This window comes from Microtus oregoni, unplaced genomic scaffold (assembly GCF_018167655.1).
Source record: "Microtus oregoni isolate MIOR12 unplaced genomic scaffold, Mior012 000025F_ref0000491, whole genome shotgun sequence".
Taxonomy (NCBI): Eukaryota; Metazoa; Chordata; class Mammalia; order Rodentia; family Cricetidae; genus Microtus; species Microtus oregoni.
Genome location: NW_024543084.1, coordinates 21,510,471 through 21,526,394, shown reverse-complemented (window position 1 = coordinate 21,526,394; position 15,924 = coordinate 21,510,471). Strand labels below are relative to the sequence as shown.

Below are 15,924 nucleotides of genomic sequence, written 5' to 3'. Positions count from 1 at the left end.
TTTTCCCAAATGAGGTTCTCTCTTCACAGATCACCCTAGCTTGTGTCGAGCTGGAAAAAAAAAAAATAAATAGCCAGCACACCCCTGCAGGTAGAAAAACTGACCTCCTACTTCCCAGATAAGTCAGGAAGTCAGTGTTCTTTCCCTGGGGGATACTCAGAGTATGTCATTTGGCCAAGAGTGCAACAAGTAGTGCCCCTTTGGTGCCCCTCAGATCAGTCATCCATGGGCAGGACCCAACCCAGTAGCCTCATTTTCTGGTGATATTTTTAGGAGTCCTCTGAGCCTGACTCCCTCACATACAGTGTTAGTTAATCCCAGAGCCTGCGCGGAGAATTGACCCCCTGCCTACTTGGCACATGAAGAAACAGGGAAAGGGGGTGGCTGAGCCGGGCTGCAGCGGCCTTCGTGACTGCCCAGCCCCAGCCCTTCCTCCTCAACTTGCACCTCCTGTGCTGACAATGCAAGAGTAGCGTTGTCGATACTGCAGGTGGGCCTGCCTAGACACAGGAAAGCATGAGGAAGTCTATGCCGGGGCCTGGAGCCGCTGCCAGGGAGATGCCAGCCCTGCAAGTGCAAGCGAGTCCGACGTTGGCCGCTGCTCAGAAGCCATCAGATGCTGTACATCTTATCTGCCTGTCTCACAAAGGTGGCGTACCAGACCCTGTGTTCTTGTGCCAAGCCGGCCTCAGAGCATTTGAGTAGGAAGTGAAATAACAAAGCTCACAAAATGTTAGATATGGCATTCCCTAGGGCTAGCCAGACCAACATGGGACTGAAGGGCTTCTCAGGGTGCTATGATTTCAAGGCTAACATGGGGAGCATTCTGGGTACTCTGTAAGGAGACTCAAGAACATCCCCCTTCCCCATAAGCTAAGACCAACGAGTGAGAGACAAGGGTAGGAGGCCTCCTCAGGAGCGAACCTGCCAGGCAAGCCAAGAGAACAAGTGGACAGGAGTTGGGAATGAGTGTGTAAGCCGCCAGATTGGGTCTCAAGCCTGCAGAGGGGAGAAGCAGAGGCAAACAAATTATTGGATATATCCACTGTGGAACTTCACATACCCTGTGGCCACCTCCAGCTCTCACACACTCCATGACTTCTGCTCTTCCCAGGACACAGCTGGAGGGCAAGACAAAGACCTCGACAAATACGGCAGCATACAAAAGAGCTTCTCAGACAAGAGCCTTGCAAAGTCTCCCCAGGAGAAGCAGCTGAAGGTGGAGAAGCTGAGGAAGGAGAGCATCAAGGGCAGATTACCCCACCCCACAGCCAGGCCACGTGCCCTAGCCCAGCAGCAGGCTATGATCCGAGGCTTCACCTACTACAAGGCGGGCAGGCAGGAGGCCAAACAAGAAGAACCGAAGGCCGCGGCTGGTGAGTGGGAGGGAGAGGGGCCTATTTGAGGGATGGCCAGCTCCAGAGATCCACCTGCCTTCTCAGCAGTCACAAAGTCACAGATCACAGCACCATTGTTTGCTCTTTTTAGGGTCTGTTGCTCAATCACACACTGGGTAGAAAACCCCAGGTAGGGCTGCTGATAAAGGCAACACAAGAGGCCTCTCCCAGGATCTTACAGCTGTCCTCACCTTGTCTGAACTTTGGTTCAAAGATTTGCTGCCTGTCAGCTATGTGCAAGGTCACAGAGTGAGGTGGACGAGGGTCCTGCTCGCCATGGAGCTTGCAGTTCTATGGGAGGAGCCGCGCCTGTGACAGTGGAGATTGGGAGAACTTGGGGCTTTTGGAGAGTGGAGTGGGCCGCTGGGGAGCCCTCTCACTTCTGGACCGGCCTCTCCAGTTCTCTCCTGTCTCATTTTCCTGAAGAAGAGTGATAGACCCTGCCCTTTTCCTGGTCCCTGGTGTCTCCACCTGGGTCACAGCCAAGGGCAACACAGAAGTAACTGGGTTCTTCCAAAGGCAGGGATGTCAAACAGTTATAGTCCAATATTCTTCAAGAATGCCCTCCTGTCAGGTTCAGAGATGAAATCCCAGGCACTCAAGAACTGGAGACAGGAGTTCAAGGGCAGCTGAACTATACAGTAAGAGCCTGACTTAAAACAACCAAAAAGGCTACTCCAGGCTTGGTAGCACTGGCCACTAGGATATTTGTTGTTGTGTTTTAAAGATTTACTTAATGTACACAGGGCTTTGCCTAAAAGTATGTCTGTGTGAGGGTGTTGGAGCCCCTGGAACTGGAGTTACAGACAGTGAATTGCCATGTGGGTGCAGGGAATTGAACCCTCGTCCTTAGGCTCTTAAGCTCTGAGCCTTCTCTCCAGCCCCTACAATATTGTTTTAAGTTCAGGGTCTCCCTGGTACTCAGAGTGATTTCAAGAGTAAGCTAGGCAACTTACTGAGACCCTGTCTTAATATATGAAGCAACAGTGGACTGAGCTGTGGCTCAGTGGCAGGGACAGAGACGCTCATCTATCACACCCAAGATCTTACTGATAAGGTGAAATTCCCACCACAGGAACTAAAAAGTGCTCAGTCAGTAAAGTGCTTGCCTCTAAAGCATGAGGACCCACATTTGATACCCAAAAGCCACATTTTAAAAAATACTTGGTATGGTGGCCCAGACTTGTTTGTTTTTATTGTTGTCTTATTTTGTTTGGTTTGAGTTTGTTTATTTTTATTTTATGTGTTTTGCTTGCGTGTATGTCTATCTATGTGAGGGCATCAGATCACCTGGAACTGGAGTTGCATACAGCTGTGAACTTCCATGTGGGTACGGGGAATTGAACCTGGGTTCTCTGAAGAACAAGTGCTCTTAACTGCTGAGCCATCTCTCCAGTTCCCCCGCCACACACCTTTAACATAACTTTTTAAATATTTTTTAGAGATTTATTTATTTTATGTGCGTGCATTGGTGTTTTGCCTGTGTGCATGTCTGTGTGAGGGTGCCAGAACCCCTGGAACTGAAGTTACAGACAGTTGTGAGCTCCATGTGCATTCCTGGGTCCTCTGGAAGAGTGGTCAGGGTCGTGTCGTGTTCTCCCCCGCACCCATAGGATTTCTCTGTGTAACAGCCCTGGCTCTTGAACTCCCAGAGATCCTCCTGCCTCTACCTCCCAAGTGCTAGGATTAAAGGTGTTGCTACCAGCCCAGCACAGTCAATGCTTTTAACCACTGAGCCTTCTCTCCAGGCCAGTAGCACACATTTGTAATCCCAGCACTAGGAAGGCGTCCACACACAAGTGTACCCCATACCATACATTTATGAGAGAGGGAGAGAGAGAGAGAGAGAGAGAGAGAGAGAGAGAGACCCTGTAAAAGAAAAGGTCCCTTCATTTCTGAGCCTGCAGGGTGTATCCTCCTCCCCTAGTCCCTGATACCAGCTGTTGTTCTTGAATCCTGCCAACTCAGCCTGGCACAATACAGGGCCTCTGACCCCTGGCTGGACCACTGCCCAGGCACAGCTTTGGGCATCTAACTCTGCCAAGAATGCTCATGGGAATAAGCCTCCTGACCTGACAGGCTGCCAAGGCCGTGTTCCCTGTGGATTCCCTGACGCTTTCCTCCCACTGGGTCTCCTGTGTGGGGACAAAGTGGCCTGCCCAACTGCAGGCAAAGAGGAACCCACTCAGCTGAGCCTGTACTAGCACTTGGGACCTGGAAGGCACAAACACAGCTAGAGAAGTAAGGGTCTGAAATGAGCGAGGGCAGAGATCTGTGCTCTAGAATTGACAAGACACTAGCTGCATCCATCCCTTCCTTGATTGAGGTCACAGACACTAGTGAAGGAGGTTCAAGGCTATCAAGGTTCCCAGGAAGGTGACTGAGAGAAAGTCTACATTCCTAAACAAGGAGTTTTGCCTGTGGAACTAAGTTTAAGGCATGACAGAGTTGGAACAACGTCCTTAACGCTTAGAAGAAAAAAAGAACCTTGTATTTGCCACCACCTGTTTGCAGAATCAGTACAAATGTCTTATAAACATATTCTTCTAATCAGCACTATGGTTAGGACACTCATTTTACAGAGGTGCAAACCCAAGGAGGTAAGGGAGTGGCAAAGCTGGGCCCCAGGCCAGAGTACCCATGGGAAAGTTCTGTGGACTAAGAAGTCTACCCATCTCCTACTTGAGGCCTTCCAACTCCTCCATGGTCAGAGAAGACCCTGAGGAGCTCTGTGGCAAGGCTGTGCATCCGCACTTCTGGGGCATGGCCACTAAGTCATCCTCTCTCCACAGACAACACCCTCAAGGGAACTTCCTGGCTGGAGAAAGTACCACCCAAGATGGAGGCCAAGCTTCTAGAACCAAACTCCGTCAAACATAATGGAGTCATGCTGAAGGCTTCAGAACGACCCAACTTGGCTCCTCACATCTCTACTTCCACCCCAAGTCCTGCCACCACTCCCTGGCACACCGAGCCACCTTTGCATCCAGAAGTCCCAAGCCAAGGTGAGTAAGTCTCCTAAGAGTCAGAAAACTCAGTCAGCTTATGACTAAATCCAGCTCATGTCTTGTTTGGCTCTTGATCCAAGAATGTTTTTTTAATCAAATTGTTGATGTTTTTTTGTTTGGTTTGTTGTTGTTTGGGTTTTAGTTATTTTGAGGCAGGGTCTCACTGTAGCTCAGGCTGTGCTGGAGCTCACACCCTCCTGCCTTAGCCTCCTCAGTGTTGGCATTATAGACATGTGTCCCCACGCCTAGCATACTTCGAAATTTCTTATTTTTTAAAAGGAGTGTGTGTATGAGTGTGTGTGTGTGTGTGTAAAGAGAGAGAGAGACTTTGAATCACTTTCTGACTATTCATTTTTTAGAGGCAAGGTTTCTCCCTAAACCTATGGCTTGTGTTTTCTTGACTAGGTTGAAAGTCAGAAAATTCCAGCAAAGCTGTCTGTGTGCCCCTCAGAACTGGGGTCACAGGGGATAAACATTTTTGAATTCCCAGTATTGGGTTTCTCTACCAAAACAGTAAGCCAAATCAACCCAAATTAAAGGTAAAGGACCAGGGTTATCCGAGCAAAGTATTCCCAGGTGATCTCTGGGAAAGAGTAGAAATCAATCACATGGCAGTTCTATGGACCAGAGCTTAAATACCCTGTAGGCAGGGTTTGAGCAGCTGGGGGGGGGGGGGGGGGAGGTTGGAGAGGGAGGAGGGGACCTGAGGCAGAGCTTCCAGCAGAACAACAGGTGTGGAGGGATGCCCCACTTGCTAGAACTGTGCTGGGCTCCAAACACAATCCTCAAGACTGCACAGCAAGCACTCTTAGCTTGAGCTTTGTGCTTTAAAAAGAATTATGTGGAAAAAGAAAGACTATGGGGTAGAAGTTTGTCCCCTCCCAACCTAACATAGTTATCCCAGGAGCCTTTGCAGAAAAATGCCAGCATTTAACATGACTGTTAAACAGGTGTAGTTGCAATAAATTCTTTTAAAGCGTGAACTGGATACCTACCACTCAATCCAACCACTGAGAGCTTTCTTAGGTCCTCTTTCCAGTCTGTTTTGTTTGGGTTCCAAGGTGTCAGGACTGAGCCCATGGCCCAGCTGCCACCTCTGAGCAGCACCCCACCTCTGAACAGCACCCCACCTCTGAGCTGCACCCCCAGTACTCTTTGGCTATTTTTTTTTCTTTATTTTATTTTGTAGTTGGTTTTTGGTTTCTGCATTTGTTTGCTCATTTGTTTTGGTTTTCTTTTCTTTCTTTTTTTTTTTTTGTTTTTTTGCTTTTTTTGAAAAAGGGTTTCTCTGTGTAGCCATGGCTATCCCGGAACTCACTCTGTAGACCATGCTGGCCTCCAACTCAGAGATCCGTCTACCTCTGCTTCTTATTTTTTTTTTTTAGATTTATTTATTTATTATGGATACAGTGTTCTATCTGCATGGATGGCACCAGATCAGAAGAGGGCACCAAATCTCATTATAGATGGTTGTGAGCCACCATGTGGTTGCTGGGAATTGAACTCAGGACCTCTGGAAGAGCAGGCAGTGCTCTTAACCTGTGAGCCATCTCTCCAGCCCCCTACCTCTGCTTCTTGAATGCTGCAATTGAAGGCATGTGCTAACATGCCTGGCTCTTTGTCTGTCTTTATGTTCGCATTGATAGCTATAATTTGTGTCACACAGTAGAAATTGTCCTCAGTAACACATGGATCAGTCCTTCTGAAGGGCTGTGACCACCTGTGATTGCAAGCCTTCAGACCCTTCCTCGCTCTGGCTCTGTGTCAGCTCTTTCACACCTGTCTTTCCAGAAGGACCCACAAGCAATGTGGACAGCAGCTGCAACTAGTATGGCTTCCTCCCAACACAGTTCCTGGTGCCAGAAAACTGGAAATAACCTACAGGGCTGAAACTGGGGATGGGGAGTGTGGGTAAATTAAAGGATACAGCTGTCTGGTGGTGGCAGGAGGACCCAGACGTTCCACCCTTAAAAGTGATGTGAGAAATTGGTCAGCGGCAAAAGAAAACAGGATATAGAAAGCCATGTTTGCAGAAGGATCACAGTTTTTAAAAGTCTGCATAACTTCATGCAAAGAAGAAAGACAGGGAAGGAAGCACCATGTATTCAAAAGTTGCTGTGTATACTAGACTTCATCTTAGGACTGTCCTCCCTCCTCCTTTCTTTCCTCTTTATTTTTGAGGGGGGGTGTTTTGTTTTGTTGTTGTTTTGTTTTTGTTTTTGAGATAGGATTTCTCTATGTCTTGGCTGTCTTGGAACTCGCTCTGCAGACCAGGCTGGCCTTGAACTCAGAGATCCACCTGCCTCTGCTTCCCAAGTGCTGGGATTAATCACGTATGCTGCCACCACCCTACTTCTTTCCTTCCTTTTTGAGGCAGGGTCTTGCCATGTAGCTGACTGGCCTGGCACTATATAGCCCAGGCTGGCCTCAAATTTTCAGCAATGGCAGTCTTCCTACCTCAGCCTCCACAGTTTGAGGGTTACAGGCATTTCCCCCACAACCAGCCTCAATTTTCAAGTATTAGGAGACACCCTGAACTCATCTTCTGTCAGACGATACTTCTGAAGTTTTGGTCAGCGTCTCCCAAGCCCACCACTCCCCACTGTTCTAGTCTCTGCTTCTCTGAGATGAACCTCTTTTTTTGTGTTTTATTTTCACATACAGTGGATGCTGGAGTTTTGAATGGTATGCATCTTCTCTGTTCTTCTTTCTGGCTGTTCCTGCTTTTTCCAGTGATCAGGCATTGTTTTGCTCATAAGCCAAAGGTCACCAACAAAACCTTTGAGAGAGTTAAAGTAAACTTAACTTAATACATGGTACCCAGTATTCCAGAGGCTGATACAGGTGGATCTCTAAGTTTGGGGCCAGCCTGGTCTACAGAGTCAGTTCCAGGATAGCCAGGGCTACGCAGAGAAACCCTGTCTTGAAAAGATGGACTTGGATCATCTTCCTAGACCCAGTGCTCTGGCTTGGAACTGGTGGTTGTGTGTATCAAACGTTGTGTCCTTTGCTCCTCACAGGTAAGGTCAGCTGTGAGGGCACCCTCCAAGCTGTGGACCCCCCTGTGAAGCACCACAGTTATGGGCGCCATGAAGGGGCTTGGATGAAGGACCCTGCAGCTCTAGATGACAGGATCTACATCACCAACTACTACTATGGAAACAGCCTGGTGGAGTTTCGGAACCTGGAAAATTTCAAACAAGGTCAGGGAAACTGGGTAGAAGAGGGGAGGGAGAAGAGTGTGGTTGGCCTGTGACAAGGGTGCTCCATAAGACCCAGCCTTCCTGTGCCTGTGGTTTCCAGTGCCCAGCCTGTCCTCCAGGTAGCCTCCTGCCCTAAGGAAGGGTGTCACCCACTGCTGGGAACTGAATACAGGGGCAAAGGAGAGAGTGTGGCCCGGCCTCATGACAACTTCCATTTGCTGAGTGTTCCGTGCACTTGTCTGTGGCTGTCTCTCTTAGTTAGGCTTTCTATTGCTTCATGACCAAAAGCAAGATGGGAGGAAAGTGTTCATGTGGGTCGCCCTTCCGTATCATCGTCATCATCAAAGGAAGTCAGGCGCCTTTAATCCCAGCACTCAAGAGGCAGAGACCAACCTGAGTCTCTGTAATTTAGAGACCAGCCTGGTCTACATAGTGAGTTCCAGGACAGCAAGAGCTACATAGTGAGACCCTGTCTCAAACAAACAAACAAAAACTATCTAGCTCAGTGTCCACTCACATTTTATGAATCTTCCTAAATCCACGAGGCCCTCCAAGAAAGCAGGCCTCGGGCCTTAGAAGACTTGTGACTCTGGGCAAGGCCCACAGGGGGATGTTAGCATAAGGAGGACAATTTTTGATTATCAGATCTGGGGCAGGACAGGGGAAAGGTCATTAAGACTGTCTCACCTTCCAGAAATCTATATTCTAGAGGAGGCGAAGGCATAAGGGGGCAATCGTGGTACAGCCTAGGGCAGTCTAGTTCAGTATCTGTGGGAAGAGTGTGGAGACATAGGAAGGCTTCCCCAGAGGGCTTCAGGGGCTTTACAGGAGAAAGAAGGGAAGGTGTTCCTCACAGAAGCAGCGTGGTGTCATGCGGTGGAGTGCACCCACCCGATCCCATCCTGAGAACCATGGGATCCTAGAAAATGTCCTGAAATAGCTAATGCTGTAAAACGGCAGCGGGAGAGGAACCTTGGTGGGCCAAGGGCTGCGTGGCAGGTAAGAGCCCAAGATGGGTGAGGTGCAGACACGCCATGCAGGCAGAGCTTACATGGGAGTTTTTGTTTGTTTGTGTTGTTTTTAAACATTTTAAATGATTTATTTATTCTTATTTTGCATGCTTTGGTGTTTTGCTTGCATGTATGTATATATGAAGATGTCAAATCCCCTGGAACTGTAGTTGCAGAAAGTTGTGAACTACCATGTGGGTGCTGGGAATTGAACCCAGGTTCTTTGGAAGATCAGGCAGTCAGTGCTCTTAACCACTGAGGCATCTTGCTAGCCCCTATGTGGGAGTGTGGGAGTTTTATTGAGATAAAGGGAATGGGGGGAGGATAGGAGGAGAGGAAGAAGAAGGACCAGCCTGCCTCTTCAGAAGAGCAGTGGGAAAGAGGGCAGGAATGGGCAGAGTTTGTCTCTTAAAGGGACCTTTTGCACCTGCATACAGTCTATGTAATGACATAGCAGCCACAGGACCCTGGCCTGGCCTGGGTACTGCCTGATGCATCCTGCCAGGTGACAGGGACCAGCACGATCCTAACAGCTAACATCTTTTCTAAGCTCGAAATTTACTTGTTCTGTGGTGTCTGGAGCAGCTCACAGGCTGGTGGATGTGGCAAGAACTAAGAAAGAGGGTTAGGGGAGGCCCTTCACTGAGACTGGGGAAGTCATGCTGGCTAAGGACACTGAGAGACAGGTTCAATGGGGAATAGCAAACCTGACTCAAGGAACATCATATGCAAAGTCTCTGAGATAGAACACGGGGTTGGTGGGCTGGAGAGATGGCTCAGAGGTTAAAAGCACAAGCTACTCTTCTAGAGGTCCTGAGTTCAATTCCCAACAACCACATGGTGGCTCACAACCATCTGTAATGAGATCTGGTGCCCTCTTCTGGCATGCAGGCATACGTGCAGGCAGAACACTGTATACATAATAAATAAATCTTTAAAAAAAAGGGGGGGGGGAAGGCCAGGCATTGGTGGCACACTCCTTTAATCCCAGCACTCAGGAGGCAGAGGTAGGCAGATCTCTGTGAGTTCGAGGCCAGCCTGGTCTACAAGAGCTAGTTCCAGAATAGGTCCCAGAGCTATATAAAAACCCTGTCTTTCTTATACAGCCTAGGCATGGTACCACCCACAGTGGCCTGGGCCCTCTCACATCCATCATCAAGCAAGACAATTTCCCCAGATGTGGCCACAGGCCAGTCTGGGCAGTTTCTCTAGATTGTGTCAAACTACGCAGCACATGTGGGCTGGGGCTGCCCAGGGTACTCTGGTGTGACCCTCTCCTTTCCATACGCAGGGCGGTGGAGTAACATGTACAAGCTACCCTACAACTGGATAGGCACGGGCCATGTGGTGTACCAGGGCGCCTTCTACTACAACCGTGCATTCACCAAGAACATCATCAAATATGACCTGCGCCAGCGCTTTGTGGCTTCCTGGGCAATGCTGCCTGACGTGGTATACGAGGACACCACGCCCTGGAAGTGGCGTGGCCACTCAGACATTGATTTTGCTGTAGACGAGAGTGGTCTGTGGGTCATCTACCCAGCTGTGGATGAGCGAGATGAAGCCCAGCATGAGGTGATTGTGTTGAGCCGCCTCGACCCCCGAGACCTCTCTGTGCACCAAGAGACCACGTGGAAGACACGGCTGAGGAGGAACTCCTATGGGAACTGCTTCCTGGTGTGTGGTATCCTGTATGCTGTGGATACGTACAACCAGCACGAAGGCCAGGTGGCCTATGCCTTCGACACCCACACAGGCACTGATGCTCACCCACAGCTGCCCTTCCTCAATGAGTATTCCTACACCACTCAAGTTGACTACAACCCCAAGGAGAGGGTGCTGTACGCCTGGGACAATGGCCACCAGCTCACCTACACCCTCCACTTTGTGATCTGAATGGGCACCTATGTTCACAGGGGAGGGCAGTAGAGGAGCAGGGGCTGTCCCTAGCAACTCCTGCAACTGCTGTCAGTATCAGTTGGGGGTGTCCTGGGCAGGTGTTAGCAGGTGACACTTGCTTCCCCTGCAGAATGTTGTGCTGAGGGCTTTTCCTGCATTTACCCTTCTGATTCTTTCCACTGCTTCCTGTGGAGGCAGAGATCCTTAAGCCCACTGAGCAGAGGAGGTGACTGAAGCCCCGCGGAGCAACATCTCAGTCACAGTAGGGCAGGCTGTGTTCCCACGATAGCCACATTTTATAGATGAGATGACCTCGTCTAGTTCGTCCCCTCTCCAGGACCCTTCCCACTGAGGTCTCTGGGTCCTCTGTGCTGATGCTCTGGAGCTCCAGGCCCCTCTTCTGGTTGATGCTGGCGACCTTGAGCCCAGAGCCTCTTGACCTGGGGTCAGCCACAAAGCAGGAACCACACCCTGAAGCAAGCACTGCCTCCCTCCGTAGCTACTTCTTGTCTTCCTGCTCCTTGCACGTTCTCAGCAGCTGAGAAGGAAAAGGCAACTCAGCTGTGGTAGGGTAGGGTGCTGGTCTGAGTTCCCGCCATCTCAGCTCCTGTACCAGAAGCCTTGCTAGGCCTTGGCCATCCAATAGGCCTTGGATCCTTCCCTATCCTTTCCCAAAGGTTTGGGCCTGGGGTTCTTTATGGGCCTTCAAAGCTAGTCTGTTCACACTCAGGGTTTGCCAGGAGTAAGGCCTTTGTCTCTGGAGAGTGTGGTCCCAAGATGGAACAGGCTTCCTCTTCCTTGTCCATCCTGAGCTGGTCGCTTGGTGGGCTGGTTCAATTCAGTAGATTCAGTAGGGAATCTGGGAAATACAGGACAGAGGGGTTCAGAAGAGACCTTGGGCCTTGTTAGGTTGCAGGACAAAACCAGGAAGTAGAAGCAGGGAAAAATAGCCTGCAGTCTCAGCGCCAGGATTTTCTTTGATAGAGTTCACAGGGTTATGGACATACAATTGTATAAGCTATCCTACAAGGGGATTGGCAGCTGCCCTGGGGCTGCTTGTGGCTCAGAATCTCCAGACACAGGCAGGCCTGAGAACATGACCATTTAAGCCACCTATGACTGCTTTGGACATTCTTTTTAAAGATGTAGAGAAACTTTTTTGCCCATCTCCTTGTTTTACCAAAGAAAATATAGGTCCCAACAGTTCTAGGGTATGGGGTGGAACCATCCAGGGCAGGGTATGGCTGATCTCCTTTGGGAAAGCTCTGTACTCTCCTACAGATCCTCAGCACCTTTGAAGGTGTCTACCAACGACCCCTACCCGGACCCTGGGCCCTTCCTTGTGCCCTGGGCCCACTCCTAAGATACCTGCAGTGGGTACCAGCTGCCCACTGTTCAGTGCTGATAGGCAGATTTAGGTTGTCTGTAGACTTCATTTCCTCCAGACATTGCTGGGTGATGTTTTGCTTAAGGAATAACTCATCCTGAAATAAAGAGGGACAGTGACACCCAGCCCAGCCAGGTCTGACTCATAGTGGTAGCCACACCCAGCTGACCACCACAGGCTCCCCTTCCAGCCTCTTCAGAGAACTTGGAATCCCCTGTTCCCACCCTCCCTCCCCCCAAAGCCTGTGCACACCCTGACCTTTCCCTTGGTTCTGGGTGTGGGTTTGTTTTTTTTTTTTTTCAAGACTGTGTGTTTTGTGATGTAATAGCCCAACCCTGTGAGAGGTGCTAAGGCAGCTGCAGCAGTCTGCGGGAAGGGAACACTAGGATACACTGGTTTGAAGAGTAAACACATATGGCATAGTTTCCAGGGGTGGGGCAAGGGCCTGCCATAGTGACCAGTCATCCTTCAGGTCCCTTCTGTTTCCAGCCTTTGTGTGCTCTGTGGTAATACAGTTCATTTCTTCATTTTAGATAGTCACAGTGCATGCCAGGTGAGTCACTTGTCACATAGGCTGGCAATGGAAAGTAACCTGTTCCTGTTATCTGAGAATCATCAGTGTCCTCAACGGAGAGGGCCCACGGGCATGTGGAGGCAATGACGTGGAGGAATTTGCCTATGATCACACAGCAGTGTAGTCTATGGCAGAGCAAGGGGGTCAGGGCTCCTCAGAGCATGCTTTTTGCCATCTTCATGCCACGCTGTCAGCAAGCTCCAGGAGGGATGTTAGTTGCAGCCATTCAAGATGGCCATGGGAAAAGCCAGCTTGTACAGAGCTTTGGGTGCCAAGCCAAGGAGTGGATACAGCTAGCCAAGTCTAGAACAAAATGGTGTAATCTAACAGAGCCAAGAAAATTCTGACTGGATTTTATCCTGTTGGTGATGAAAAGCAGGGAAGGAGTTTTGAGTTTGCCAGTTTGTGAGCTCTAAAGGAAATGTGCCTCCCGCTACCTCACACACAAACTCACAGACACCTTCACACACACACACACACACACACCACATACATGCACACCCTTCACACACACCACATACCTTGGTGTGTATTATGTTGGGCAATGGGTACTTCCTAGGAGGCAAGGCCTGGGCTGTATAGAACTGCCCACTGACCTTTTTACAAGGGCAAACCATCTAGTGTCTGAACAACTCTAGAGGTGAGGAGCTTTGGCTTCCATCACTAATTCCTCTCCAGAGATTGCCAGGCCTTGGGAGTGTTGGGGGTGCTAGGCAAGTGCTGGATCACTGAGCCACTCCAGCCCCTCAGTCTTTGAATCCCACTCTGGCGGGGTAGGGGGGGGATGACCTCCACCTTGGGGCAGCACAAAAGGCGGGAACAACTGTGAGGTCCTGTAGGGAACTGTTCTCCCTGCAGCATCAGATAACCTTTGTGGTGTGATGCTGGGCACTGTGTGTCAGTCCAGGTACAGGGAATGGGGAGCCTGCCTCTTCCATGCTGCTCTTCCCTAAGCCTGGGAGGGGCATTAAATTCCTGAGACAGCAGGGACCAAGGTTTAGTGAGGATAGAAGACTTCAGGAGCCTTCCCTGCACCTCCAGAATTGGGAGTCCCCTCGATCTGTAGTCTCACCAATCCACCCTGGAACCCCAAGATTTCTCTCATGGGTTATGAGCCACAAGTTCCAAGAAGTTGATCAGTGTGCTCAGGGCCAGGTATGTAGCATGTAGAAGTGAGATCCAAACTAGGTCTCTAAACCAAAGTCCCTAACTGTTGTAAGTAGTCATGGTTTATGTTTTGTTTTTCTTGGATTAGGCCAATAGGAAGCTTAAAGACAAGTTTGCGATCATTTTGAACATTTAACCGGCTTCATTCTAGCCTTTTGTATGTACCTTTACCCTGATTTATTTTTATTCTACTGTATTTAATCTGTCTTATTAAGGTGCACCAAGATCTTTTTGCAACAGTGTGGCATATACATAAATAAAACTCATGAATACAGCTGAACGTGGCAGTGCATGCCTTTGATTCTTGTATTTGGAAGGCAAAGACAGGCCGATCTCTGAGTTTGAGGCCACCCTGGTCTACAAAGCAAGTTCCAGGATAGCCAGGGCTACACAGAAAAACCCTGTCTTGAAAAAAAAAAACAATTTAAACAAAAAACCTGAAAGCTTGATTTAAAAATCTTAAGTAAGGCCAGGCTGTAGTAGCATACACTTTTAATTCCAGCACTCGGAAGGCAGAGGCAGACAGATCTCTGTGAGTTCTAGGCCAGCCTGGTCTACAAGGGCTAGTTCTGGGACAGGCTACAAAGCTACAAAGAAACCTAAGTCTCGAAAAACAAGAAAAAGAAAGAAAGAAACCCAGTCTTGAAAAAAGACAAAAAAATACCAAGGAAAAAGTCTTAAGTACTGTGATCTACAACTGGGGTGTAGCTCCGTGGCATTCTACTCCTGACAGCATAGAGGGCCTGGCTGTTATTCCAGCATCACACAAGAAGGAAGCAAGAAAGCAAACAAACATTTCTGGTCTGTATCCTTATCACATCATATATATTTAATAACTTTTTTTGACCCAGGCTGGCCTCAAACTTGGTATGACTCCAAAGATGGTCTTAATTCTTGGTTCTCCTTTCTTTGTCCCTTGAGCAGATTCCGGTGTGAGCGATCATGTCCAGCAGTATATTTGTCCTAGTCTGTGTCAGTGGGATCAAAACACCATCAAAACAACTTGGAAAGGAAAGGGTATATTTTCTCTTGTGTCCAGGTAACAGTTTATCAGTGAGGGAAGTCAGGGCAGGACTCAAGGAAAGAATCTGGAGGCAGGAGCTGTGGAAGAGTCCCTGAGGACTTGCTCAGCCTTTCTGGTACAGCCCAGGGCTGGCTCTACCTACAGGGGCCTTGACCCTCCCTCACCAATCCCACAGGCCGACGTGATGGAGGCAGTTCTTCAGCTGTTGCTCCCTCCTCCAAGTTTGACAAAAACGAACCAGCACAATCTTTAATAGCCTAAAAAAGAAAACATTAGAGCTGGGCATACGTGCACTCAGGAGGCTGAGGCAGGAGGATCTTGCATTTGAGGCCAGTTTGGGCTACATAGAAAGACCCTGTCAAAAAAGAAAGAAAAGAAAACTTATTTCAAAACAGCAACAACAAAAGTTTAGTCTGAGGACTGATTGCTTCCCTGTCACTAGAAACCAACCAGTATACTGTGCAATGTGGAATATAACAGGGTAAAAACTCTGGTTGGTTTTTGTTGTTGTTGTTGTTGTTGTTGTTGTTGTTTTCTCGCCATTTCCCACTTTATGTGCCAGTGCAGAAATATTTTTTTTTCTCACTCTGACGCCGTGGCTGGCCTTGAACTCACTATGTAGACCAGACTGTCCTCAAATTTGCAGAGATCTCCTTGCCTCTGCCTCCAGAGTGCTGGTATTTAAAATATGTGCCACCATGCCTAGAGAAACAACTTCTAATGTGCCCCTTCTCAAAGATCAAAGATGGGAAGTGGGACAGAAAAATATAGTGATATTTTACTTATGTTTTAATAAGTAAAGCTTGCTTGAAGATCAGAAGGTAAAACAGCCTCTAGAGGCCAAGTAGTGGTGTCACACACCTTTAATCCCAGGAATTCGGAGACAAGGGCAGATGTGAGTTCAAATCCACCCTGGGCTACACAATATCAGTGCAGAAACAGATCCTGGTGGTGGTGGCTCACACCTTTAATCCTAGAGAGTCACATGCCTTTAATCCCTTAATAAAGGAGGCTCAGGGCTTGGTCTGCAGTCACCTGGCCTTGGTAGAGGAGAATAAAGGTATCCGGCTAAGGAATTTGAAGACCACTGGACAAATCATCCAGAAAGAAAAATGTCTCAAGAGTAAAAGTATATCACATTTCCAACAGGATAAAAATTCATAATCTTCCCAAATGTTTGTTTCTGCTGTTCTCTAAGACATGTAATGCAAATGGTCTGTTGTAGTCCCAGTCCAGCTAAAGATCAAAGCTGGCT

At 48.8% G+C, this 15,924-nt stretch overlaps 1 protein-coding gene across 1 annotated transcript in view; it reads left to right on the top strand.

Moving 5' to 3' along the window:
* Olfml2a (olfactomedin like 2A) overlaps nucleotides 1–13,917 on the top strand; it is a 30,325-nt gene extending 16,408 nt beyond the window's left edge. The window contains exons 5-8 of the mRNA XM_041675170.1: nucleotides 1,115–1,376; nucleotides 4,190–4,402; nucleotides 7,426–7,608; nucleotides 9,910–13,917. Coding sequence (XP_041531104.1) covers nucleotides 1,115–1,376; nucleotides 4,190–4,402; nucleotides 7,426–7,608; nucleotides 9,910–10,514 — 1,263 coding nt within the window. The 3' untranslated portion in view covers nucleotides 10,515–13,917. The remainder of the gene's footprint in view (nucleotides 1–1,114; nucleotides 1,377–4,189; nucleotides 4,403–7,425; nucleotides 7,609–9,909) is intronic.
* The last annotated feature ends 2,007 nt before the right edge of the window (nucleotides 13,918–15,924 follow it).